Here is a 27587-nt window from a genome sequence, read left to right on the forward strand (position 1 = left end):
ACACGTAAAAGAAAAGGAAGTTTAATATGTAAATAACCGATGTAGAAGAAAGATCAGAAATAAGAAAGACAGGTTATAACAAATTAATAAAAAAAAACTAAACGTAAAATGTTTCCAAAACGGCCTATAGCAAACACACAACAAGCAAAGACAACACATCACACAAATAAACAATAAATAACGTACCATTTTATTAACTTTTAGAAATAAAAAAGTGACTATAATGTGGCACACTGTGAACGTCACCTGTTCCTTACATATAGTGCGGTTGTCTCTCAAAATGAAAATGAACTCTACTTTATCAAAAACTAATCATCAAAATTTGTTTCAGGTTTTTCGGAAAATAGATCTCTCGAAGGACATTCACTGAAATAAAATCCAAAAATCCAATCGAACTAAACAAAACAATAGAAATAAAAAGGTGTCCAGTGAAACAATGACAAGAAAAAGGAACGAGACAAAATAAGAGAAGATGATGTGAACAGAACTGATAGGCCGTTTTGGAAATAAATCTCTGATTCTTACAAGCAAAGTAACAAAAAGGGAACATTGACGTCGAATGATCATGAGAATGAAGATGGCACCGTTACGGAAGACTTTAGCTTACACTAAACAACAGGTCTTTATCGTGTCCCAATCATATACAATGTGCCAATACAGTTGCAGTTCCTTTATTTCTAGTTTTGTTTGTACATTGTTCTAAACCGACATGTTTCTGTGAACGTATCGCTGTGCAAACTCTTGACGTCCCAAGATTCGTTATGGTTATGATACAGAGTGAATGTGACTTAACAAAGCGTAAAAATTTCAGCCCGTGCATAGAGGAAGAATGTATGAAAAGCAAGATATGGAAAAGCATTCAAAAAGTGATAGAGGAAAAAACAATGTATCTGATATTTACACTCCAACATATTAGATTGGGAGCATAAGTATCTCAAAAACAATGATTTGTGAGAAATAAAAGAAACACGAAAGTTTTAAAGTATCAGACAAAATAACGGTTAAATAAAATTGAACGATAACTTAAACCGACATTTTGATTTTGTTTTTGTATAATATTTCTAATGTTTTTACCTTCGAGAGATCTTTTGCGAAATACCCCTGTTGGTTCGCGGCGATAGATGGCAGCACATTATTTAGCGCCGTACACGGTGAGCGTGCAACACACACAAACACACGAGAACAAAGACAATGTAGACACGCACATAACGTACACACAGGGACGTATCCCTTCAGCGGCTTGTGTATTTGCTATAAGCGATTAGCTTTTTGGACTGTCTTTAATTTTTATACTTTCTTTTCCCTTTCCCTACCATGATGTTAATTTTGAATGAAATGATTTACAAACTACGCTATTTCTCATTATCATGCTCATCCTGATGTCTATAAATTAGGGAGTCAGACAAAACCTGTAATTCTCCGATCTACTCTAACCAACATGATTTAAGATAAAAACACTATGAAATTCCGATTAACTATCAATACTCTAGTTAGAAATTTAAAATGACAAAACTATAGTCTACCGATCTCATGTAGAACTATATTTTGTTACCTACTAATCAATTTGTAATGATTTTTATTAGCTTATTAACCTACATTACCATGTGTTGTAATGGAATATTGGTATCAGAATTATATTTCCGTTTAGTTTTTCAATAAGCCAACTTAAAAGCAAAGACCACAGATTTAATAGGTCTTAATTTGTAGATGAAATTGATTGCAATGAAGATGAAGCCGAGAATATCCATATCCTTTTTATAAAATTTTGTCAGTTCTGTAAGTGCTTCTTTGCATTCAATGTTCATTTACAAATTCTAACCTCAAACTTGAAGTCTGTTTGTAAGCAGTATACCTAACCGTAGGCACACTTACCTTTTCTTAGGCAAAGCATTTCATCGATGTAGCGAACACAAGCCATACTCCATTGCAACACATCGCATCAATCTATTCGTTACTGGAGCACTTTTATCTGCCATATTTCTTTTATTATAGAATATGGAAATATATGAATTAATCTTTTAAAGATTTTAATCGTAAAAAATATCATGATCATTTGGAGAAAATACATTGATTGTTTTATTTCAGTTTTCCAGTAACAAATCAGATTTGCTTTTTCAAATACAAGCGAACTTTTTTAATTGTACCTGATATGGAGCAAAGTAGTCTCAATGTTGGGGCTGATGACGTACTGTACTGGTTCGTCATACCCTGGGTATGCGGTCTCGGGGCTGGCATACTCAGAGTGATCGCTTTGTGGAACTTCCTCCTTCTCGGTTCCACCGTCACAACTGGAGAAACTGCTACTCCACGACCAAGGAGTTTAGCAGTTAGTTCCGAATCAATTATTTGAGCCTGTAAGTTTTTAAAACATCCCTAAGCTTATACTTCTCTCAAAAATCATGTTTCATACTTATTTAAAATTTACATTGCTGATTTCAGTATGGTTAATTTTTCTGGCAATGTTTGCCGGTATTTTCTTTCTAAAGACCAAACGTAATCGTCGCTTAAGCTTCATGCTGGTGTTGTTTTAAAATAAAAGGCAGTGTGAGGAACCATAGATTGAAACCAGTACTTACCTTTCCCAAAATATTCAAAATAGTTTTTGGAAACTATGCGCAATTGTATTGGAAAGTTTGTATGTTTTTTGGAGTTGCTGATTCCATTTTCTACACATTTATAAACCCATAGCTAAGTCTTTAAAAACAAATGATAGAAAGGTGAAGAGCGGTCGGTGCAGATTTAAGCAAATATGGACGTTATGAAATCACAGGTAAAGCATAAAATCAAATTATACACAGTATCGAACACAGACTTTCATCTATTTCTCACACATGCGCTTATAAAACAATATGCAACACACTCCGACAGTAATAAAGCTCAAAATAATACAGCAAATAAAATAAATATACATCATGCAACTCTCACGTTTGGTCTTTAGGAAATAAAATACAAATTCGCATAACATTTCAAGTAACAATTCAAAAGCATATATAGACATTACCCAATAAATTTAGCAATCCTTAAAATACTACTTAACTAATTATATTACGTCACTCCAATGTCAATTTAAATACATAACAATATTGTTTACACACACAATTATTTCTAAGTAAAGTATCACAATAGTCATTCATATCTCAATTAATTATAAACATTTCAATCATGCTAAAACGTCACCTAAAGACCAACTAGAGTAAAGTTTCCTGTTTGAACCGCAGTGTGAGAAAAACCTACGATTTCAGACTTTAATGTGATTTCATAGAATTCAATTTTGCTTACATTGAAAACAAAGTTTTATTTTTCAATTGTTTATTGAAACTCCCTTCTACAATAAATAGTTAAGTGAATTTCTAAATTTATTGGGTATGACTTCCCTAAAGGAGTAACGTAGTTGCTTATTCTAGTGGCAAAATACATGTCTCATCAAATTTATAAAAATAGTTTACGAGAAATATAATGTTAGACTTGGCTTGGCAGACTGCTGTGCCTCCAGTTTATTTTTCTGAACATTTATAATTTTTATGACTAGTATTTGATGAAACAAGTGAAGCCTAATTATTGTTTATAATCACAATACATTGTTATTAAAATATAGATGAACTGCGTTTACTATGAGTTTTTAAAGCAAGTCTGATGCTATTGTGTAAGCAAGACGGTACCTCGCGTGGTATAGTGTGTCTCACTCACATAGCGGAGATAGTTCTGCTCTAAAAGCTCATAATACAGGCACTGTACCTAAGATATGCGATGATACATTTAAATAGCTTAAATAAAAACTACACCAATAAAAAAATAATGTTGTTCGTAAAAAAATTTGGCAATCACATTTGTACTTTTGTTTATATTATGGCAGATACTTAAATGATTGGCAAAATATGATCTGAATGTCCATCGAGTTTGAATTGAGCTCCTTCAGATAACTCTACCTTGTGTTTTGTATTGTCTTCTTTATTATTAATGTTATTCCATCTATGAACTACGATACTAATAAGATTACTACGAAATTCAAAATCAATCTAACGGTCTGTGTCTACTACAAAATCTATAGAATTGCTAATCAAATTACTCACACCAGATAATATTTTGCCGAAACACGTCTAGTGACTTAAATTAGTGAGAACACAATTATTCTTAAAAATAATAAATTAATGAACACTTGTCCTATATCTAGCGATGAAATATTGCGTACTTGCTAAATTCTTCGTTATATTTCATAAGCTTGGCTGACTATGTCAGAGTGATTAAAGTAGTTAAGAGTAGATTCGAAGACCAGAAACATGTAGATTTAGAACCGACTTTCAAGAATTCAAAAGAAAGATATTCTGATAGTTGGAATGTATTAAAGTTAATTTAGCTGTGATTTTTTTAGTTGCACACGAAAAAGAAAGATCTTGGTCATTAAAGATGCGATAAATCACGGAAGATGTCATAATCTCATAGAAAATTTAAACTATTCGTTTAGTTTTTGTTGCATGAGTAAGAGTTCATGTCAATTGGTTCTATCGCAAGCGTTCGATACGCCTACACGTGTCTGGTCTTTAAGATTATACACTGTTAAACATACTACCAAATTAAAGAGAACCGTTTTTTCTTAGACACATTGTTGACAGTAATCTTTTTCAGATTTTTATCTTTTACACCTTTCCTTGGTTTGAATAGGTTTACCTGTAGGCCGACTTTGATCTTCTTGGTGAGGGCTCCCTGGGGGAAGACCGCTTGTACCTGAGGGACCACGGAGCTGGATACCATGCCGCCTGGAGGATTTTGTAAAGAAATACATTATTTCAGTTGTTATAGGTATGAGATGAATACTTTTTAATATTTTTGCTAGTTGGCGTGGATTTTAAAAGCTTTTAAATACAGTATATTACTGATCATTGCAAAGTTTTGTTAATAGGAAGGTCGTGATTGCTTATCAGTTTACTTTTGAGCTTTCAGAAAATTCAATTTTTTATTTAAAAAGTCTTATCTTTAATATTTTCACCCTAACTATGGCTGCGGACTACTTAATGCACAACTGTTATCGACCCCTATATCAACAGGCCAATACAGAATAGCTACAACCGTTTTTTATCTCGTAGATACAGTTGGGCCGTTACTAAAGCATATCTTACCTTCGGGTCCAATAGCATGCACCTCCTGTCGAATACGGGAGATCACGGCAAAGTACTGCGGGAAGTCGTGCGTCAGGATTCTGGTCACGCGAGGGTTGTCCCAACCCTTCTCATCTTCGTTCGTCTCTGTTGAATGTTACAAAGTCAATTAATCATAAATGGAGTGATTTGAAATAAGACTGATGAAAAATCCTCACTAATAAAATTTGAATGGCTGAGAAGAAAATCAAAACATAACGATTGTATCTTCAACAAGTATTTAAGGAAGTAGTTTGAAAGCAGGTTCTGTCGTCTTGGGATTATTAATTCAAAACTAAAACTGTGATAGCACAGTGGTAAGACCGCAGTTCTTCAAGTCGAAGGTCTGCTTCCTTGTTCTTCTGCTTTCTGCTTCTTGGTCCTGACATCCCGCTTAATGTCTTTCCGGTCATGTCGGTTTGACTTTGAGATTTGATTCCCTAACTCTCATCTCGCAACGAGAGTAAGGGAATAGAAAGTACACCTGTTTTAACGCGTACTTTGGAGACCATAATATGTAAAAAAATCGGTTAGGATATTATTAACAATAATCTAAGTGAATGCATGTCAAATAAAATTCATGAATTAAAATTCATCAAATATGACTGCATTACCATCCCTTGCCCAACAATTGCTCTCTACGACCATCTTCTAGAGGTATAGTTACCCCTGTTACATTATCAAACTCACCTTCAATTTCAAGAGTTTCATGCAGGATGTCTTGCACGACATCATCAGTTGCGTCAGCGTTGTGTTCCCTCCAACTGGTTCCGTTGTCTGATCTCAGGATCACGATCTCTCGCTCTTTACCACGGAGTGATGCGTAGTGGGGCACTTCGAGGATCACTGGCCTATAAGGTAATTGGAGACTTTAGTTGACTTTCTGACTATTTAACTGACGTGGATTTTTACAAAAAAAATGGACCATAATACAAATGATTGGATGAGACAAAATGTTTTGATGAAATCGAATTATGTCTTATTATGAATGATTTAGTATAATTTAATTAATTTTTCATTTTCATCTATTTTAATATAGTACCATACAAAATCCTTTTCGTCTAAAACTTTGTGAGTCTCAACGATTACATCGGTCCATTTTTCTTCCATCCCTCACAGACATGGCTTTACATCTATCCATTTAAAGGTAAGTAACTAACTATCATCTTGACCACATTTGTTTTATATCATATGTTTTTCACTTACCCTAAGAATTTTGCAGCAACTGGTCCCATCTCCAGGACCCTGGCCGCGAGGGCCTCTCCCTCCATCAGCGGAGGCATGTGATTGATGCGGGAAGGTTTTAGGTATCTGTAAGGAAATTAACAAAATAAATAGGAAGCAGTCCAACTATGTTACTCCAATCGATCAATTAAGGGCTTAAATCACATTAAATCACAGATCATTTAATACATACTGTATAATATTTGAGTTGTAGGTATACACAGCTGCAAAAATACTATTGATAGGCTCTAAGGATTTACAGACCTGCAAGTGATCCTAGTAGGCTGCTGCGCGGACAGCGGCGGCACTATAACACGCACACCTCCACCGCGACACCCACGCATTGCCCCGCCCCGGGCGTCCACCAGGAAAGATACCAGGAAGCTGTAATATTAAGGAAATCATAAAGATTGTAAGCACAAGCCTTTTATTAATGTAAGAAATTCAATATACAAGATATCAAGAGAGGAACCGAGACTGTAACGCTGATTTATTATTGTCATCATGTTTTATCAAAAGATACATCACATTTCATCTTATTTCAATGATGGAAAACTACAGTTTTATACCTCTTTTTTATATTTAATATAACCTCCATCTCACTCATGTTATTCCATGTACCAAACAACCCATCTTTTTTAAATTATGTGTATGTTTAAAACTGATTTCGTGAACTAGATAAAAAAAAATGCAATTATTATAAATGTACTCACTTCTTCCATTGTAGTTTTTTCCTGTAGATCCAAGATAGCATGCGCAACAATTTCGTATTAAATGTTTACATTCTGAAATAGACGTAACAATCATAAACTATTTCAATGTCTGTGTGTTTTGAGAATCTGAAAGTTTCACTTTATTTCTGGTGTTATTTTAGAATTGTTTACGTAATAAAATATGTGGAACGATTTGCTTCCGTGTGATAATATTGTATTTAAACTTTAAGGTGTTAAAAGGGATTGTTTAACACAAAGAAAATAGTGTGATGTAATAAGGAGGAAAGATTAACAGTGCAGAGAGATGTCATGCTGGTCTGACGCTCTCAAAAAAAACTTGAGAACATAATGATACTTGTAAGTAAAAAGGCAGTTATTTAACAAGATATTTTTCATTTTATGTGCTTAGGTAAAGCTTTGACCACACCACATAGATAGATGATAAAATTACTATAAATTATCTTCCCTGATTTTCATATGACGTATAAAAATAATACTGACTTGGGCTGAGTGGGGTCCACGTTGTAACAGTACCCCTCCGGCGCCTGCGCAGTGCTGTAGCGGCTGATGCTCTTCACCACCACCTCTTGCTGAGGCTGATACGGCATGCCGTTGACGGAGCCTTCAAATTAAAAAAAAGCATATGTAGACCCACTCCTTCTTTCTCAGAAACTACCATTTTCAACATCTTGTTCAATGTATATAGGCGAATTTGGTGATAAGGTAAAAGGCGAATAGGTTTTTTTTCTGATTATATGTTTAAAGACAGGAATGAATACTGAACTACCTTCCATATCAATGATATGCTGCCTCAACCAATGCTGAACTCTTCTCCTTTTGTTAATTCACAAGCTTCATGCAAATCTTTTGATACCCCGACTAAGACTGGATCATGACCGCAACATAGATAATTTTTTTGTAAGAACAAAAGGCACAACCGACTTCAATTAAAACTACTGATCAGAACCTAATGAAATTTTTAAGGGGACAGCTTTTTTGAAATAATGAAAAAAATATTAATTTAGTAGAAAAAAACATGGGTAAATCAGACTAATTGGGTTTCTGTGCTAACCTGTTCCTGCTTGATATCCAAATTCCGGTTCGAAATACTTTTTTAGTTGCTCGTGCAAGTTAAGTAATGGACCAGAAGCTTTTCAAAGACCTATTTTCTAGACACCTTACCTTGAGACAATTCCATGATATTCTTATGACTCATAGCAGACTCGGTCCTCTCGTCCTTGGTGACGTCAATAGGCAAGGAGTCGTCTCCCAGAGACTTCATATCATCAGCAGTCAGGTAGCGGTAAGGCTGGTCGTTCAGGATTGTGTCTTCTCCTGAAATATCTAAATGTTAAGTATACATAGATAACATCGAATTGTGTGTTGTTTTGTTAAGTGCTTCAAATAGTTCTGAAAAAAAACTGAAATCAATCACAAAATCCCAGTATATCTGGGGTTTACTTGTGTCATCATCTCTATGAAATAATTTTGCTCTTAAAGCTCACTTCCTTATCCACTAAGTCTGATATGGATAGCATAGTTTTCAGACCAACCTTGTAATATATTAATAAAAAAAATGCGGGCAACATCACATACATTGTTCTGAACCCAAAGTAAGTTGCTAAAGCACTTGTGTTATGGAATTCAGATACAACGAAGGAACCACAAACACCCAGACCCGAGACAAAGTAGAAATGTGAATTTTTACATTGACCCGAGCGGGGATCGAACTCGGGACCACAGAGCTAGCGACACCTTGAAACCGGTGCGTACGCCAATCGACCACGGAGGTCGTCAATAAAAAAAAAATCCTAACTCCACACGGAAACTACCGCTTTGTAATTGCATTTACCGTCAAGTCCAATGTAATGATCTACATCATAATCTCCATGAAAATTCTACTACCAGTCATATATTATAAGTATTAGACAGTTGTCCAAATCCAGTTGACAAATTAATATACTTCTATATATTTTAAATACATACATATTATAGTTAAATATCTCCCAGACACAAAACAAATGCTCGTACTCATCACAGAAAAAAAATGTCCTGGGTGGGAATCGAACCCACGACCTCTAGCACAGCAGTCAGGTCTACTAATCACTAGACCACCAGGCCAGTCGTCCTCTACTATTCCCCTATTCCCCTCAACCTACCTCCTTCCTCTTCGGAGTCTGACATAAAGGTCTCCAGCATGGTTTCCGGAGCCACCACCTTGTACTTATCCTGGGAAGCCTGGGCCATCGACGGCTCCGACACTTCCTTCAGGGTTTCCATGACGGTGACGTAGCCAAGCTTGGATGCGATGTCTAGAGGCGTTTGGCCGTTCTGTTGGAATGTGAATAGGTTCAAATCAATCTTAGAAAATGAATATTTTTTTATTAAATTAAGAAATAGGTACTACCGTACGTAATACCGTATTTTAATATTATTATACAACGCGAGTATTAAATAATTTTACTTGTTTCTCAAAAGTTAAAATAGCTTAACTTATAAATACTAGAACTATAGATGCTATAAATTAACACAGCGATGATCTGTTTGACAAAGCAAGTAACTGATTTGTCACTCCGAGCTGGTCATAGCTAGAACTTGGCTCTTCATACTACCGTGTGGCCAAATTCGAAACATCAGTCCAAAATCATACAAAAAAAGATAGCAAAAATAACGTCACAAAGTATTTAAATCCATTGAAATAATAACTGACAGCTCAACACATGTTATTTGACCTCAATGAATCATGAAGTAAATATTAATGTTTTTACATTTATGACACGAATGTTTATGAATCGCATGTTTATAATAAATCTAAAAGTGGAACCGAGTTAAAACGTAATAACTTTTTTATTAATATTCAGTACCATTGGTTGGCGTTTAAAAATATTTGGTGTACCACCTCAGGCATCAAAGGTTAAGGATATTCATCGACTTGAAATGACTTACAATTGGAAAAAACTAAGAAAATTTTGATAAGTTTTAGCTGTTTTGAACGTTTGACAAAGTTTGGAGGGACTGCATACTTAAGAAGAAATATCATCAAGACCATTATGACAATTAAAATAATCTATAAAACTAAGAAACAAATCGCAAAGGAAAAAAAAGACTCAAAATATATTTACAGCCCAATAGTAAGCTACAAGAGATATGATGATGATTAAATATTCCAACTTACCGTAGTCGTAGCATTAGCATCAGACTTGTGCTCCAGAAGAATGTTCACAATGTTGATGTGGCCTTGCTGAGCGGCGTGATGTAGTGCTGTGTATCTGTGTAAATTATATCGAGGTTTAGAAAAGTTCTAATATATAGATAACCTAATCTTTGCTATTTTAATACGCATTCAACAAAAGTCTTTTTTTTTGGATGGTCAATCATCAAATGACCTCTCCTTGGGGTTGAGTGGGAGTGTCAGACTTCCACTGACTAAAACCCACTCATGTTTCTTCCTTTGCCCTTCGTGTACCGGGACACAGGAACCCTTTCAGGTTAGGTCTCGTTTCAAAACTTGAACTTGCGATACGATACTTGTGATCTTCTCGTACTGACAGTTTTACAAAGTCATAATGAAGGAAAACGGAGAAAACGGGAAAGATTGACCTTTGTATTGAGGTTTAAACAAAAAATAAAGAAAAACCAAGTGTACTTAAGAAATATTTAAATATTTACCCGTGTGTAGTCTGAGCTTTAACTGAAGCGCCGCTCTCGAGCAAGTAGCGCACCATATTAGCCTGGCCGTAGTGACTGGCGATGTGCAGCGGTGTGTAACCGCCTTTAGTGCAAATATCCACCTGGTAATAGAGATTAAATTAGAAACGTGACTTCATGATGAAACTTAACTGCTTGAATAAAACCTATGACAAAACAAGGGTATTTAAAAAATAACAACTTTCCCCAAGATAGGAAAGTACTTCCAAATGCGTGCTGAAAAATTGAAATCAAATATTCCTTACCGTCGTCGGGTCAAATAACTGTCACCATAAAACAGTTATATTCTACCCATATAGATTACCTAGAACCATCCTAGACTTAACTCTTACCTCAGCCCCATTCTTGACAAGCAGCTGTGCAACAGGCACCCTGTCTTCCTGTGCAGCCAAATGAAGACCAGCCAGACCATTCCGGGCCTGCTGGTCTACTTCAGCACCATGCTCCAAGAGTAAAGAGCACATTTCTGCGTGACCCTATATAAAAAACCAAATTGGGTTATCCACATTTAAATGAAATTCGAAAGGTATTAAATCTATTTGGTTATTTAGAAAAAAAGTGATGAAATTATTTGCAGATTTATTTGTCTTTCCTCTTTTTTCTAGGTAATTTGGGATGGGTTCCAAAGCAACATTGGTTTAGCAGATTAATTCAACAATACTATAAAAAAGACTGTAATATGTTAACGTCATTTTCATTTTACTTTTTTTTTTGCGAAATTTCTATTTCAGTACTATTACCGACCATATATCAGTCTAACATACCTGCTGAGCTGCAAGATGCAATGGCGTGAATCCAGCCTTGGACTCAGCATTGGTCAGCGCTCCGTACTCCAACAGAGTAGCCGCTGTCTCCATCTGATTCTTACGAGCGGCTATGTGGAGGGGAGTATGCCCGTTCTTGGCTATTGCCTGAAATAAAGACAGATTTTGTATCAGTCTTGGAAGCCCACTTCTATGCAAAGGCATTCTATAGGTTTTCCTTCAGTCGGTTCCAAAAACCGTGGGAGTAATTTACTTTAGGATGTCGTGACCATTTCAAAATGGCCAAACCACATAATATAGACCAAAGTTAGTTAGCTAGAACTTCCAGCATTTAATTTCACCATTTAGAACCTATACTCCCAGTCCTAAAATCAATTGCATCATACCTTAGCATCAGCTCCTTTCTCCAAGAGTGTGGTAGCTACAGCTTGTTGATCATATTGGGCAGCAATGTGGAGTGGAGTCATTCCATTCTTGCCAGCTTGGTCCGGTGATGCACCGTGAGCAAGCAAGAGATTTGCCACCTGAGAAAGAAAGGAGTATTTGCTTGACTTGTAGAAAATACAATTGTCTTATTCTGAGGCAACGTCCTCAAAATCTTCGAATTTCTCCTCTTATGGAGGAGTTTAAAAAAAGCTGTTCTTTTGTGGATATGAGACATCACACAACAGTCAGTCAATAATCAATACTTTTATAGCACTCCATGTTTTGAAAAAGTGTTGCATAACTTTAGTATAGTACACTATGGGCACGGCACAGTTAACACTATTTGTGTCTGCGTCTAGCTTCTATAATGTTTTTAGTTTTGGTTTAAGAGATATTAGTATGCATATATATATATTTCCTCACCTTCAAGTTTCCATATTTTGCGGCTAAGTGCAAAGCAGTGAAACCTTTCTTTGTGGTTGCCGTTAGAGGTGCGTTGTGTTCTATTAATGCTGCAGCAACCTGCCGAAGGACAAAAGTTATTAGTTAACTATCGAATGCTCTGGAAGAGACTCACTATTTAAATTATTTACTTGTGACTGTGATGAGGCGTAAAAAAGTTTGATCCTACGCAAAGAAGATTACAAGTCCCAGGAGTTCTTTGACTAGACTTATTTTTCAACCGACTTTAAAATGGAGGATGTTCTGATTAGTCTGTTTTTTTATTTGTTTTAAAACATTAGCGATTCCTCCTGAATTAATCGAAATTGCCAATTCTTTCGCTACATTACAACAGCTATCATTTGGCAAACAATTTTTATTTCAAGTCGGTTGTACTTTTTTATATGGTCTGTTGTAGATCGAACTTCTGGGCAAAATCCTCCCTCTTTCTGTTACAGAACTCTTTATGCACGATTTTATATTTTTTCATTTATTATGCAATCTTTTCCTTCATTCATTCTAACATAATAGATCCAACAACTCTTGGTCCAAATCGTTACTTACGTCATGGTTATGTTGTTTCGCAGCTATATGCAGTGGGTTATAATGATCAGCTGTCATGGCTCTGACATCCGCGCCATGTTGTAGCAGTAACACAGCAATGTCCACGTTTCCAAGTCTAGAGGCAATGTGTAGGGGCGTCTGTCGCTCCCTGGCTTTGGCTTCTACAGCTGCACCATTGCGGAGTAGGATGCGAATGATATCAGTCTGAAAGGAGGAAGAAATGAGACTCTTGTCACTGGAAAAATTAAGCATTCCGCATAAAAATAGATAGTTTAAGTTAATTTATCAGTTGTTGCGCAACGTTTGCATTATTTATCTTATGGAATCCGAAGTATTAAATTTCTGAAACAAATGAAAGTCATTTGTCACATTATATGATTTTTAATTACTGTCGTGTAGTTCTTGTCTTCTTTTTGCATGAAAGAGGAATTTTGTATGAACGTAACCGGAGCTCAAATTCAATGAATTTTGCTTACCTGATTAGCCCTAGCAGCTAGATGCAAAGGCGTCTCTCCCCTGACAGTCGGCACGTCAGGGTTGGCTTCATGCTGGAGCAGGTATATCACGATGTTCATGCAACCCATGAACGCAGCCACGTGAAGTGGGGTCAGTCCTGATTCTGTAGTGGCTTGGATACCTGAGAAAACGTCATTTAATTTACAGAAGAACAAAATACTAAAGGGTCATGTACGAAGTTTATTATATGAGTTAGGTACATTGCCAACTATGTTCAATCACTTTTGAAAACAGAGTTAAGCGTCTCCGCAATGTATAGCTTCACTCAAGTTGACTCGAGAGTACTTGGTAGAGGAAATTCATGTTCTTTGTTATGAATACTCACTTGCGCCATATTTAAGGAGCAGTTCCACCACCTTAATTCTGTTCTTCTTGCACGCGATGTGCAGAGGAGTAAATCCGTTGAGTGCGCGAGCGTTAGCATCGGCATTCCTGCAGGAGATATGAAAATATTAGATACTATATTTTGTCTTATTTTGAATGATTACGTACCACTAAATAGCTTAAAATATTGTACGAAACTTCCTTGTTTAAAGATATTCAGGACCCCTATTTATTTGGCCAAGACAAATCTGCGTTCAGCAAAGTGTTGCCTGAATTAAAAATCTAAGGGCCCTTAATGCTTTAGGAGCAAAAAGCTTTTATTCTCGGTAACAAACACATATAAAGAATAATACTTTTACAGCATTAGGATGAAGTAACATAAAAACAAATGAAGTCTCCTATTAATGCTAGGAAAATTTAGTTCCTACCAACTCAAAAGTAAGAAGAACAAAGTCTTACCTGTCCAACAACAGCTTAGCGACTTTGGCATGTCCACAATGCGCGGCCACATGCAGAGCTGTGAGGTAGTCTACGGTGACGTCATCAACAGGCGCGCGGCGGGAGAGCAGCACGCGAGCTGCTTCCGCATGGTCACCTTGAGCTGCCATGTGGAGTGGGGCTAGACCGTTCTGGGGACGATGGTGATAAAAATATTGGAGAGTTTCGAAAATATTATGAAGTTATTTGCTGAGAATGTATGAAATGAAATAATTTATTCTGCAAGTATCATCACTTTTACATGTCTTTTTAGAGAACCATGAAGTCGACATTTCCTGACTGCCATGAGAAAAAAATTCGAAACTAACTTACTGGTGCTTTGCGGAGGTATTACAATTATTGATATTGTGTATGACATGTGTATATTGTTATTATATATGTGACATGTAAATTACTACTAAGACGTGAAGCTAACTCAAACAAATCTTGGGAGAAGAGTAGTCAGAAGGTTTAACCTTCAGATTTGAGCTTAACTTTGGGATGTGATATTTGCATAGAAATAGAGATAGCCATGACAAAAAAAAAACACATCCCATACATTTTCCCCACAAAAACCTCTATCAACAAAAAGCTCCAATTCCCTTACCTTACTCTTGCTAGTAATAGGTGCTCCTCTATCCAGCAGCACCTCGACGACTCTCTCGTGACCGGAGCGCGCGGCGCAGTGCAGCGGCGTCAGCCCGTCCCGAGTGCGCGCTTCTACGTTAGCACCGTTCTCACATAGTAAGGCCACCATGTTTTCTTTGCCTAGGGATATACAATATTTATCAGTTTAGTCCCTCAATTCGAAAAATTTAAATGTATGTTTCCCTTTTTCTAAATCGTGATGCGTAAGTTCCATTTACCGTAATTTGATTTACATATGTTTAAAAAAATTCAGTGGAGTGTCATTCGGATATTGTATATTCCATATTTTTAAAGGTGTTGCTTATGTTTTAACTTACATGACCCCACATTACATAATCTCTAAATATAGCATATCAAGAAAACTGTGCAGGAAATAATTTGGACCACTCTAAACAAAATTCTGATCGGAAAGATTTTAGTGATGTTTCGACACAACATCTGTTTGTACAAAATATTCGTTAGACCAAGATCCAAAGTCAAGTAAGGTTAATATAATATTAAAGTACACAAAATATTAATTCACCCAGTTTTAGAGCGATCTTTCCCTTATCATTCTTACCCCACTTAGCAGCCACATGTAGCGGGCAGATGTTGTGCTTGGCTGCACAGTTGACATCGGCTCCTTTGGCCAGCAGGAGTCTGGCGACCGCCTCGTTGCCATAGTGGGCAGCTATGTGCAGCGGTGTGAAGCCCGACTTCGACGTCACATCGGGGTTGTGTTCATTCTGATAGAAAGAAATGGTAATTATTTAAAGAGGTTTTGTTTTGTGATAGTGACAGTTAAGGCTCATAGAAGTGACGCAAGATGATTTAAAGTTGGAAAAGGAATGTACAATTGAAACAAATTTAGTCAGGGATAAGAGTCATTGAGGGAATATTTTTTTGAGAATATCAGTATCAGTTAGCTGCCCCTATAGAGATATCGGTATAAAAAAATCTTCGGCGTTTTGCTAAAATAACGCTATTTATGGAAACTTAGCTTGAAAGTAATTAAGTGCAACCTAGATCACTATCTAAGCCAAATAGTACGAGCACTTTAAAAAAAACTCGAATGCATTTCGATTCTACATTCTCTATACCTATATAGTTTTTTTTATTTATGTATTTATATTTAATTATGTAAGACAGCAGAATGTCCTAATACAGGCATTATTTAAAGATTTTGTATTTGTATACCAAGTACATTAACAATGATAAGCGCTAATAAGCAATACCGTCGACCAGATCAAGTTCTTAAAAGGGATGCTCAAAAAGTTCTACAAACCTCAAGTAACAAATTAGCAGCCTTAACATCATCCTTCTTGGCTGCGATGTGTAGTGCTGGCAGACGTACTCTGCCGCGCGTGTCTGCCTCCAGAAGAACTGCTACCACCTTCTCATGTCCTTGTTGCATCGCCACTGCTAAAGGAGTGAACCCATCCTGGAAAGGGTTTATAGTATTAAGGACCATCTGTAGTGGACATTGTACCTTATTCTTTATTTCATAGAATTTGATTTTGAACGATGGTTTAAGTCGTTCTGTTAATTACTAGAAACAATGATTTCCAGAAGCGAACATAAAAAAAGATTTCCTCTTTTAAATTAGATTCTGTTACATTTAGTCTCCTGGGGACCTGAGACTAATGCAGTCGAAGAAGTGCTCCACCATCCTTCAACAACAGTTCATCTTTACGACTATTAAGCATGCTTTCAGGTACTGAGTCACAACTTTAACACCAATTCGTCTAAGAATTGTCTTTACCTCAGTAGCAAGACTCTGGTTCGCTCCATTGGCCAGGAGAAACTTCACGACTCCATCGTGATTCTCCTGGGCAGCCATGTACAGCGGCGTGAAGCCATTCTGCGACTGTATGTTGACCTGTAGAAGTAACCGTCGATCAAGAATAGTTCCAAGCAAAACAAAAAATAACATCAGACCAAGGAACATACCGGGCAATGAGGTATACCATGGGCAACTCTTATATGAATGTTTTTTTGTAAGTGGTCTCCGTTTCAACGGAGTTATTGGCGAGACCTAATAAGCCTCCAGCCAGAACAATTGACTAAAACTACGTTAATATTGATCCTAAAGGAACCCCCCACTGAGATCAGGTCTCGATCAATTGCGAAGCTAACAATCTTATTAAGACTAACCGAAAAAAATGACCGAATCTAGGTTTAATTATTGAAGAGGCTTGGTTTTATTGTTATTTTGGCTTGTTTGAATCGGCCTAAACTAATAATGGAAGGAGAGGCTTTTGTCCAGTAGCCCAGTCAAAGTTAAATAAATGTATTTGAAGCATTTCAGACAAAGGGCTTAGCTGGTAAAATTGGATATTCAAAAAAAAAGCCTAAAATATAAGTAACCATCAAAGATAAGCTAACAAACCCAAATATTATGTTACACAAAATAAGTAAAGGAGATTTATTTATAAATATTTCATAAGAGAAAGGAATAATGAAGGTCCCTTGGGTACTCAGACGGTTGATCAAAATATATTTGATGTACAACCCGACTCTGAAAATCCCAGTAGACCTCAAAATTCAGAATAAATTCGAAACATTTTAACAAAATTATTACCCTTTCATAAATGTACAGAAGTATATTAGTCGATTTGCTTTGAAAGCAATTATAATTCAATTTATAGCTTTACAAACTGTTATAATTGAATTAACTGTAATTTGTGGAAGTTGAGTAATAACTATTTGAATGTTGTTTGATAAACTCGTAACGCTTTATGTAAAATTTTATTTAGACGTCAAAGTTAGGCAGACCATTTATTAAAATTTAAGACGTAAAATAATAAATGTCAAGCCTAATTTATTTCACAAAGTAAACATTTTCAACAACTTCACTTAACTTAATTGAAAACTGAAAAATGGCGTTAAATACAATCCTTCATATCATAATCCCTGTTAAGAGCGACTTAAACTTGCGACACTGGATTCCGCATAAAAAATATGCGTAAAAATGGTGGGTGACATTTTTGCTTTTTTTACATTTTAATGCTTAACAGCGATTTAAATTATTATTATTTGCTGTTAAGGCAAGACGCAAGGTGTGAAAGCACAAAGTGTTTAGTTATTATAGTTCATGAGATTCAGTCTGTTTACAAATTGATGGACAGACGGATAGACAGCAGTCCTAGCAATAGGTTTCCGTTGCAGTTTTTACTGTTTTATTACGAAACGCCAAAAATAAAGAAGAAATCGAAACTGCAGTTGAAACCAAACAAATGGTCTTTTGCAATAACCGTGTGATACATCATACATCATAATATTTTTAAACGTGTCGAGTTATCGGAGTGCTCTCATATGGAATGATTTGTTCGTTTGTTTGTCTGTTTATTTATTTACGTTACTGTTACCATTACGGGCTCTTCATGTTTGCACTTCGCTTGCTCAATCTTATTTTTGGAAAAAGCTTTGATTTTTTTTTTGTTATATCTCTGTATGATTTCGTCCTTATAATTCGTTTTTCTCTGTTGTCCTTGTAGCTTCTTTCAATAAATGTTTGAGTGTTTAATTTACTTGTATCTTTGATATTGTTTGCCAAATTATAATAAAAATATATTTTCGTCATGACTACAAAAATGATATTTCTATAACTCAGCCTATATCATTAAAATGATATCTTAGCAACATCGAACGACGACTCCAGAAGCTAGACGAAAAGCGCCAAGCCCAAAAAGAGAGGCCTAAGCCGTCGTACACCTATACTCTCAATTCTGCGGGTCAACTTTACTGCAGCGCTTGCGACCGAGTGTTTAGATCCAAACTCGGTCTAGCCAGTCACATCAGGGCTCACGCTAGGAGGTGAATTGCCAATGGTCGCCGTTATCGAAAACGATAAGGAGGACTATATATATATCTTAGCAACACTTAATTGTGAATATAAATAATTAAGCAGTGTTTTGGCGTGTATTTCCACTCTTTCCATGTCTGTCTTTAGACTCCTAATTTTGATTTTGGCAAGGATTCTGTTTGGTTAGTATTATTGATATATGTTTGGCAATCGTCTCTTATCTTTCAATTGATCGCATTAAACAACAGTTCGAAATCAGGATTTATAAATGCTTGTTTGAGATTATGATGAAATACCTATTGATAATCAATTCTTATTAAGATTAATCAAGTCATATTGTTTGATTGCTCTTACAATAGATTATGGTTCTATAACTTTTATAACAGAGTCACTGTTCGTAATGTTATAGTTAAAAAGATAATTTAAGACTATAAGCTGAATAAACATAATCGCATTTATATGTTAATTTCTTGTTTTTGTAAGTTTACATAGAATGTACTTCTAAGGCTGTTGAGCTAAAGTGTCTCTATACAAGTGAAGTAATTTGTACTTGCTCAAAAAAATATTAATGTATTTCTTTGAGCAAGTACAAATTAGTATTAGTATTGATTTATTTTAAAAGAGTCTACCAAAAAAACAGTCCTATAACTCTTTCCGAAATCCCTTAACTATAAATAATCATAACTTATTCATCATCTTTACCAAATCTGATCCCTATTATCCACAAACCAGAATAGTGGAAGGATAGAATTAAACTCTTTGCCTAGCAGTCGGACGCTTAAGGCTTATAATTATAATAACAAGTCATCACTATTTTCAACAAGTCCTTTACACATTAGACCTGTCCTCAAGCACACCTTTAAAAAGTCACTCACAACATCACTTACCTGTGCACTATTCTGGACAAGTAGTTTGACAACCGTCTCCTGCCCAGCTAGCGATGCGATATGCAGCGCTGTGTTGCCTTTTTTGGTGGCGGCATCGATTGCTGCTCCTCTGTCCAAGAGTTCACGAACCACCTCCACGTGGCCATCCTTGGATGCTAGATGGATGGCGTTTAGTCCGTTCTGTGGGCAAAAAAGTATGGGTTATTTGTTGAGTCGGTTGATCAAATCAAAATTCATTTATTCAAATTAGGCTACTAAGTAGCACTTTTTGAAGGTCAGGTTACATTGGAAAGCACCCAGTTTCGCCCACCCATCACCGCTTCCTAAGTGCTTTGATAAGATCAGCTTGGGATATCCGGTTTAAGGTGCGGAAAATAAGATTTTCAATTGATCCTTGCAGAATATTACGTATACATACATACATGTAGAGATCTATACTATAGCTATTGATGAATCAATGAAACTGCAATGAAATGAAATGCAATGGAGTGAAAATGTAATTTTAATAAATACAGTACTATATTTCAATTTTGGACATATTTTTTTCAAGATTTTTTGACGCATACATTATTATTTTATAGATATTCTCTGAGGTTTGAACATATTGAATTCCAGAAAACTCCGTAAATAGTGGAATCCCCAAACATTGTAAATAATAAAGACCTAATCTTAAAAGATTTATTAATACAATTTAATCACAAATATCTGAATATCGATTGTATCTAATTTACAAAAGCGTCACGAATTTAATCATATTATGCAAATTAAGATAATGCTGGGAAGACGAGAATAATATTAACAAGGGACAAGTTTGGGGAGGAAATCTTATTTTAGATTTTAATATAATTCATTTATTCTGATAAAGAAAGACAGTTTGATTTATCTCATCGAATCTACGATATGGCAAAAAATGCTAGGTTGGAATGGAGACTAGGGTTTATAAAAGAAAATAGGTTTAACTGTTAAGCAGAATTAGGGCATCCTCGTAATACTTATTATCAACGTGAAAGTTTGTATGTATGGATGTTTGTTCTTCTTTGAAGCAAGAACAACTTACTAAACGGATTTAGATTTACAAGTTCAGAAATTTAGCTTTAGAAGATGTATAACCTGCATTGACACGTAAGATTTTATGTTTCCATGGGATCATTTTCGATTTTTAGCAGGCGGGCCCGTGAGCAATAGCAATTTAAACAAATTCTATATGTATGGTAAAACGACACCTACGCTAATAAATTTAATTCTTTAGTTTCCCTAACATTCAAGTCACAACGACACAAACGGTTGTCCTTCGCGGGCATTGAACCCGCAACGAGTCTCGAACAGTCTTATCATCAGAAGAAACATCGGCAACTCAGAGATATAGCCCGCTGTAAGTCTAGACAAAGTAGTTTTCCGTTGACTACTTAAATAAATGCAGTGTCTTTCCTGGGCTGGTCTTCGGAAGGAAGAGCTAGATAAATTTGAGCAAGCCTTAATAAGCCTGATTATTATCCCGATCCCAGTTCCTATATTGTTTGTCTTCACAACCTGAATGATAGAAAGCCAATATAAAAAGCCTTGAAGCCTCCAAACGGAGATTTGGGTCACGGACGAGCGACCCATATCCTTTGTAAGCCTAGAGTGGGGTCAAGGATACCGGTGGATGTTATTTCAAGACCCTTTCAGTATTCTTCATTACATTAGCTATGCTCTAAAGGGCAAGAGGTGCCTAGAGTATATTATTAGCAATGAAAAAAGAATAATATAATTCTGTCTTAATATAACAGGAGAAAAAATAAAAGGTTCTACAAATTTGCAAGTCTTGCTTAATCCACTGAGGGCTGTGAGCAAATGAGCTTAAGTAAAAAAGAAAATGATCACCCATCAAATTTATTACCTTACCATCGGTTGCTTAACCTAGGTCTATTTTCGTTTTTATTTTAATACTAGATGATGTTGCCGCTTATTATAGCTGACCGTCTGAGGAAATTGAATTCTCTACCTATCAAGGTTAATGAGATTGACTATTATCAGGTGGACAGATTATCGGCCTAAGTAATAGAGTCCAGTTTTAGGCCTTTGGGTACTAAACCTTAGCGAATTTAAATCAAACTAAACCTCTAAAACCTAAAACTCAAAACCAAAATGAAATGCTTGAAAGCACTATAATGAAATTGTTCCGAACCTTCCATTTCATAAGTGGGCACAAATTTCGACCTCATCGGTTCAATCAACAAATATCTCAAATTTTCACAATTCACACTCGCTTATAACTCCAATATGTTAACACATTTGTACCTAAGTTTTAAAAAAGGCTTAATATTACATAGTTGTTGAAATAACTATACTTGTTTTACAATATAATTGCGTCTAGCATTCGTTATGTCACGCACAAAGCAAGTTATTAGCACGCCATCACGACTTTGTCACGCTAGTCACAAAATAATTGATGACTTCCCACTTTTAATAAACCTCTAATATTAGTATTAGATCCATTACATGAAATTCAATATAATTTCTTTTGTTTCGGAGCTTTTCTTCTACTTGGATGAATACGTGTCTTTTTAAAACGCTCTGTAGAGTTCTGCATCCATAGGATCAAAATGGAGCTACTACTGAAGAACAGCTGTCTATCCGTGTGTCATCAGGTTTTATCTCAAGAACCGTGTTATCTGAACCGTTGAAATTATCACAGATGATTTTTTACAGTTGCCGCGATAACAAGAAAATATACTAAAAAAAGAACGAGGTTAAGCAACTTTTGTTGAGTGCATATAATATTTCCACAACTCTCATCCATTTCCTGGCTTTTGATTTGACTTTAAACATAATTGAGTATCTAATGGCGATCAAAAATTAACCAATTGATAACCTCTTCCTTTTTGATCGGTTGAAACATTAGAGATGCTTGACTAGACATGCTTTTCACCTTGTCAGTTCAATATATTGTTCAGTGTATAAAAACATTGAGGATTGTAACTTTTTTCAAAATTAAATTTAAGTTACAGTCAAAAATATTTTCGTTAATTTCACTACTTTTAAGCCACTCCTTATCATGCGAGTTCATAGGTACATTATACCAAAAATAGTTAAACGTTATAAAACCACGCAAGACCAAACTGACACAATTTAGCAAACAATGTAATCCACGACCCTGTACCACGACCACACACACACATCACTCGTTGTGCGAGCGGGATGGCGCTATAGGGTGTCTAGAGCGCTCTCTTGCTTCCACAGTGGCAATGTGAATGCTTTAATGCTTATAGTAAGTTGTTTTTTATGGTTTAAGTCTCCAGTACGTCTGTTTCGTGACCGAATCGCGTGCAAACCTCAAATGTACGGAAAACGCCAATAAGTTAGTTCCAACACTAGCTGAATTCGAGCTTAATCAATTTCAACCGTATTTTTATAATATTAAGGCTCCTTTTCCAGTGCATGTGAGTTTTAGTGAAATATTTTCGCAAATTCATATCAGAATGATAGTTTGCTTTGTAATATTTTTTAGAAACGGATCCATTATTTTTTAGTTAAAGTACTTTTTTAGCTTTATTGTAATTAGTGAAAACTGAACTCCTATAATTATACGGTCATAATTAGAAGTAGTCAAAAGCTATTAAAGATGGTCACATGACATTAATCACTTTTAGACTAGTTGTACGACTGTTCTAATGGTACACTGTTGTTGCTGAGGATAGAAAAGTCTAGAGTTAAAAGGTTGGGCAGTTGCCCAACAGTGGGAATGATATTAATTATTCCCTTTACGAGATATAACCATGAAAAAATCACGTCAAAATTGTGTACGTCAATGGTTTTGAAAAAAAAAACAGAAATTTCTTTTTTCCGTGAGGTAACATTTTAGGCTCTATTTTCCCAGTAGTTATATAAAATTTATGACTTAAAAAGGCAAGAAAGCCGTAAACTTACTAAAATAATGAAGGTCCAAACGGCGCACACTTTTTGATCATTTTCCTGGCATTTTCCCCAATTTTACACAAAAAACCGACACTTAGTGATAAAATGGAGAAAAATGGGTAAATGGTGTCTTTTCCCAATTACGTCTCTCTGTGCAAGGAAGGTCAAGCGATTATTCAACCTTTTTACTTGAATTACATACAACCTTAATGTAGGAACATTATAAGGTTCAATCATTATACATCATAATTTAATGAAATATGTATGTACAGACACAAAATACCGCGTTTTCTTAAAAAGAAACGACTCGTGTCGCGGGGCTTTATAAACATACCTACAAATCACATGCACAAATAAACCTCAGGACAAACGTTCGTGGATCACACAAATGTTTTTTCCTACGCGTGGATCGAACACGGGACACGTCACTCATAGTAAGTTTGGCGTGATGACCTCAACGGCTTTACCACTCGTCTATCCGTGCATTCAGTTTTAAAAAAAAACTCTACATGATACACATTTTCTGTTAGAAATTCATGAACATTATTTTTGCACAGACACGCTCCTTCAGAGACCCTCGTGTCTAATGACGTCACGCATCAGGTAACTGGCAAGGATGGCAGCGCCAAGATGAAAAACTACTTTCATACATAGTGACTTTGGTAGGGGAAATTCTTTCCGGAAAATGTCTATTTTTGTCTTAAAGTAGAGGCTCCAATGAGGTTATATTGCAGGTAATTTTTGGGCTTATGTCATTTAACAATCTGTTTCAAAAGCACTAAGAAAAAACTCTTATTAAATACTCTTTGCGTTCAATTTAATGTCATCACCTTGCTCTACACACCATTTATAAAATTCTACTACGATTGAAATCGAAAATCTTAACAATTCAATCTTATTAATAAGCTTTGCTCACACTGATCCTTTCCTTACATATCTAAATGCAATTAGATTAAGAAATTCTGCAAGCAATTTTCGACCTTAAGTGATTTCATATTCTGCACTAAAGTCCATACATTCCACAGATGTTAATAGATAATATTATTGAATGTATACTTACAGCATTGCTAACATTGATGTCGACGCCTTGCTCCAGAAGGCTTATAATTTTCTCGATCTGGCCTGCGCGCGCAGCCCGCAGAAATGCGGTGCTCGCGTCCGCCTGGTGACAAACAAATAACAACTTTAACACACATGTTTTATGGTCCTCTTTAGCTTACAACTCAGAAGATGCTCTTACGTGTTACAATTCCTGAAATAATGAAGTCGCTTAATTAAATTACAAAGAATTTTATTCGATTTACGAATAAGAGAAAAGAAACCTTAACAGCTTTGTTATAGAACACATTTTAGTTTGAACTTAGCTTGTTTAACAGACTCACAAAATGTAATATGATATTTTACAAAAGGTTCGGCGTTTGTTTTAGAATTTTCGCTAAGAGGTCCTCAAACAGCTCTTTCTAGAACCTTTTAGTGTAAAAATTGCTGAGTAAAAGCCTTTGCACTGTAACATGATTACCAAACAGGGATACCTAAGTATGTGTAGTTGTACACTTCTGATCTAGATCATTGTTAAAATCATCGGCTTTTTAATGCTCAGTTTCAATCTATAAACGATGCTAAGCATAATTATAATACACTTTTTAGGGTTTAGTACGCAAAGATACAGACAGTCATCATTGGCCTAGCCTTTTCCCAACTATGTTGGGGTCGGCTACCAGTCCAACCGGTTTCAGCTAAGTACCAGTGTTTTACAAGGAGCGACTGCCTATCTGACCTCCTTAACCCAGTTACCTGGGCAACACGATACCCCTTGGTTAGACTGGCTGTCAGACTTTTTCAAGCTTCTGACTACCTGTAACGACTGTCAAAGATGTAGGAATAACAGCCGGGACCCACAATTTAACGTGCCTTCCGAAACACGGAGGAACTCGTTATGACAAAGATGGTCACCCATCTACAGACCAACCGCGTCAAGCATAGCGGTTATAGCTTAGCCTGGAGCTCCTCCTCTCCTTTCCTTTATCTTATTAGTACGGATCCCTCTATATCACAGGAAGTTGACCAGTTTAATGAAACACAGTATAGACTTCAAAAAAATACGGTCCACTTCAAATCTCGGCCTGTAAAAAATCCCGAAACGTTTTAAATTTATGCGGGACAGCTTGGCAACCGTCGCACCAAACATAGGTTCCAAGAGAAATCTATATTACAGCCTTCGTAGGCTTCAACTTGGAGACGAGGGGCGTGAGGCATTACTACTTACTACATTTTAAACTAATATAAAAGAAACTGGTCAAGTGCGAAGACCTGTGACACTGAAGATTTCATACAAATAGGCTAAAAAAAATTAATTAGAAAATATTGGTCATATATCTAATTTATGACCGCAACTGATGTTGCTTAATCTCGATTTTAATTTTTTGTTGTCAGCGGCAACAGAGATACATCTCTAATATATAAAATTCCACGTGTCATTGCGTACAAAATCGAACTCCTCCGAAACGGGTCGACCGATTCTCATGAAATTTTGTGTTCATATCGGGTAGGTCGGAGAATAGGATATCATCTATTTTTGAAGCCTATTTTTATACCGTAAAAATAATTTGTTTTGAAAAACAAAGTTAGCTGGGATAGCTAGTCATTTATATAGATTTCAACTGTATATCTATCAACGGTTCATGAGATACAGGCTGGTGACAAACATAAACAAAATAGTCCAACCTTAGTAATATATTATAGAAGCAGTTCTATCCTTTTCTCTCTCTTTTGGTACGAAACCCTACCTATAAAAGTCGTAGGAAAGAGATACCGCTCTATTCCACATAGTGCTATCTCGCTTTTACTCTGCAATGGAGAGGTTATATTCTCTCTGACTTTTTATATATTCATGCTCTCAAAGTAAATTGGTTTAGACGTATCTTAAAAGCTAGCTTAGACGTATTTTAAAAGCTGAATTGAGTGAAATGTTTGAAAAAGTTTTTTTGATTCGTGAGTTTGTAATTCCTTTTCAATCTTGTTAGCTACAGTTAAGTTTCTACTTTGAGTTATTTGCTCAAACGGTAAAAAACGAAACAATATTACTGAAACTTTAAGTTCGAAAGATAGGCAAACAAAGAAAAGCCTCAGTATTTGTCTGTTTGCCTGTTAGCTGCCGGCTTTGTTGCATTAAATCAATTACTACGGACTTGTTGTCAGAATTTCAACTGTCAAAATCAGAATTAAAATGAATATTTATTTTTTTGTGAACCAGAGGATGAAGTCACTAATATTTTTATCCCATAAATAGAAAACAACCATGAACTAAATAAAATCCCTTGTTTGACCTTGACTCTTACCCTATTATAGGAAAATAGTGTTTTGGGAGGTTATAACGACTGCCATAGCTCGAGAAAGTCAGACACTTAGGCATGGAGCCAGGTCGTAAAATTTGACTCACATTATACCAAGCCTTTCCAGAAGCTTGGTTTAATTTTCCATTAATTTCAAATCTTTTGAGGAAATATGAATTTTTCCTTTATGTTGGCAAATGTGCCTGAAATGTGGGTTTGAGTCTAAAATATCTATTTTCCTTTGTATTATATTACTGTGATCGATTCTTATACACTTTTGTGTGCATATTGGCTATTTTCAGGATCGGACTAAATCTATATTTTTTTTCATTCCTTTTTCTTAATAATTATGGCATAATAGCAAGTAATAGGTATAAACCTTTAACATGTTAACTAACCGGTATTTCAAATTAGTAATTAAACTGTCTAAATAAAGGGCTAAAGGTTTATAAAAAACCTAAGATGTGTCTTTACAATTAACTTAAATGCTACATAACACACATACCAAGTTTTCACTTCAGTGAATCTTATTTCAGTCCTTAAATATCCCCCTTCCAAGCCTTCTTCAATAACCTTAAAGTTTAAATTACATTCTTCGCTACAGCGAAATTAAACGTAGATTCCAGCCGTACATGAAATAGTTTTCAGACAAATTTGAACTCTATAGCCTGTAAGTATTGATCCAACGTAAGGTCAAAGATCAGATAGACATAAGTAACATTGTTTGCATGCATATTCATGAGAATATGT

The 27587-nt window shown here is 35.7% G+C and overlaps 1 protein-coding gene across 2 annotated transcripts in view; it reads right to left on the minus strand.

Annotated features, from left to right (window-relative positions):
* Window positions 1-612: 612 nt before the first annotated feature.
* LOC113498074 (ankyrin-3-like) overlaps window positions 613-27587 on the minus strand; it is an 85312-nt gene continuing 58337 nt past the window's right edge. The window contains exons 2-28 of one of the 2 annotated variants that reach the window (XM_026877980.1): window positions 24566-24667; window positions 19609-19788; window positions 16679-16795; window positions 16202-16357; window positions 15497-15662; window positions 14897-15057; window positions 14272-14441; window positions 13814-13920; window positions 13449-13609; window positions 12973-13176; window positions 12391-12489; window positions 11928-12065; window positions 11542-11688; window positions 11110-11253; window positions 10739-10860; window positions 10245-10338; window positions 9229-9400; window positions 8252-8413; window positions 7571-7691; window positions 7070-7090; window positions 6621-6740; window positions 6339-6443; window positions 5823-5983; window positions 5115-5240; window positions 4666-4754; window positions 2145-2352; window positions 613-1101 (exon numbers count right to left, since the gene is read on the minus strand). In XM_026877980.1, coding sequence (XP_026733781.1) covers window positions 986-1101; window positions 2145-2352; window positions 4666-4754; window positions 5115-5240; window positions 5823-5983; window positions 6339-6443; window positions 6621-6740; window positions 7070-7090; window positions 7571-7691; window positions 8252-8413; window positions 9229-9400; window positions 10245-10338; window positions 10739-10860; window positions 11110-11253; window positions 11542-11688; window positions 11928-12065; window positions 12391-12489; window positions 12973-13176; window positions 13449-13609; window positions 13814-13920; window positions 14272-14441; window positions 14897-15057; window positions 15497-15662; window positions 16202-16357; window positions 16679-16795; window positions 19609-19788; window positions 24566-24667 — 3669 coding nt within the window. In that variant the 3' untranslated portion in view covers window positions 613-985. Of the gene's footprint in view, window positions 1102-2144; window positions 2353-4665; window positions 4755-5114; window positions 5241-5822; window positions 5984-6338; window positions 6444-6620; window positions 6741-7069; window positions 7142-7570; window positions 7692-8251; window positions 8414-9228; window positions 9401-10244; window positions 10339-10738; window positions 10861-11109; window positions 11254-11541; window positions 11689-11927; window positions 12066-12390; window positions 12490-12972; window positions 13177-13448; window positions 13610-13813; window positions 13921-14271; window positions 14442-14896; window positions 15058-15496; window positions 15663-16201; window positions 16358-16678; window positions 16796-19608; window positions 19789-24565; window positions 24668-27587 lie in introns of those variants that run through there. The other variant, XR_003400955.1, reaches the window with a different exon arrangement.

The sequence above is a fragment of the Trichoplusia ni genome, chromosome 10 (assembly GCF_003590095.1).
Source record: "Trichoplusia ni isolate ovarian cell line Hi5 chromosome 10, tn1, whole genome shotgun sequence".
Classification (NCBI taxonomy): Eukaryota; Metazoa; Arthropoda; class Insecta; order Lepidoptera; family Noctuidae; genus Trichoplusia; species Trichoplusia ni.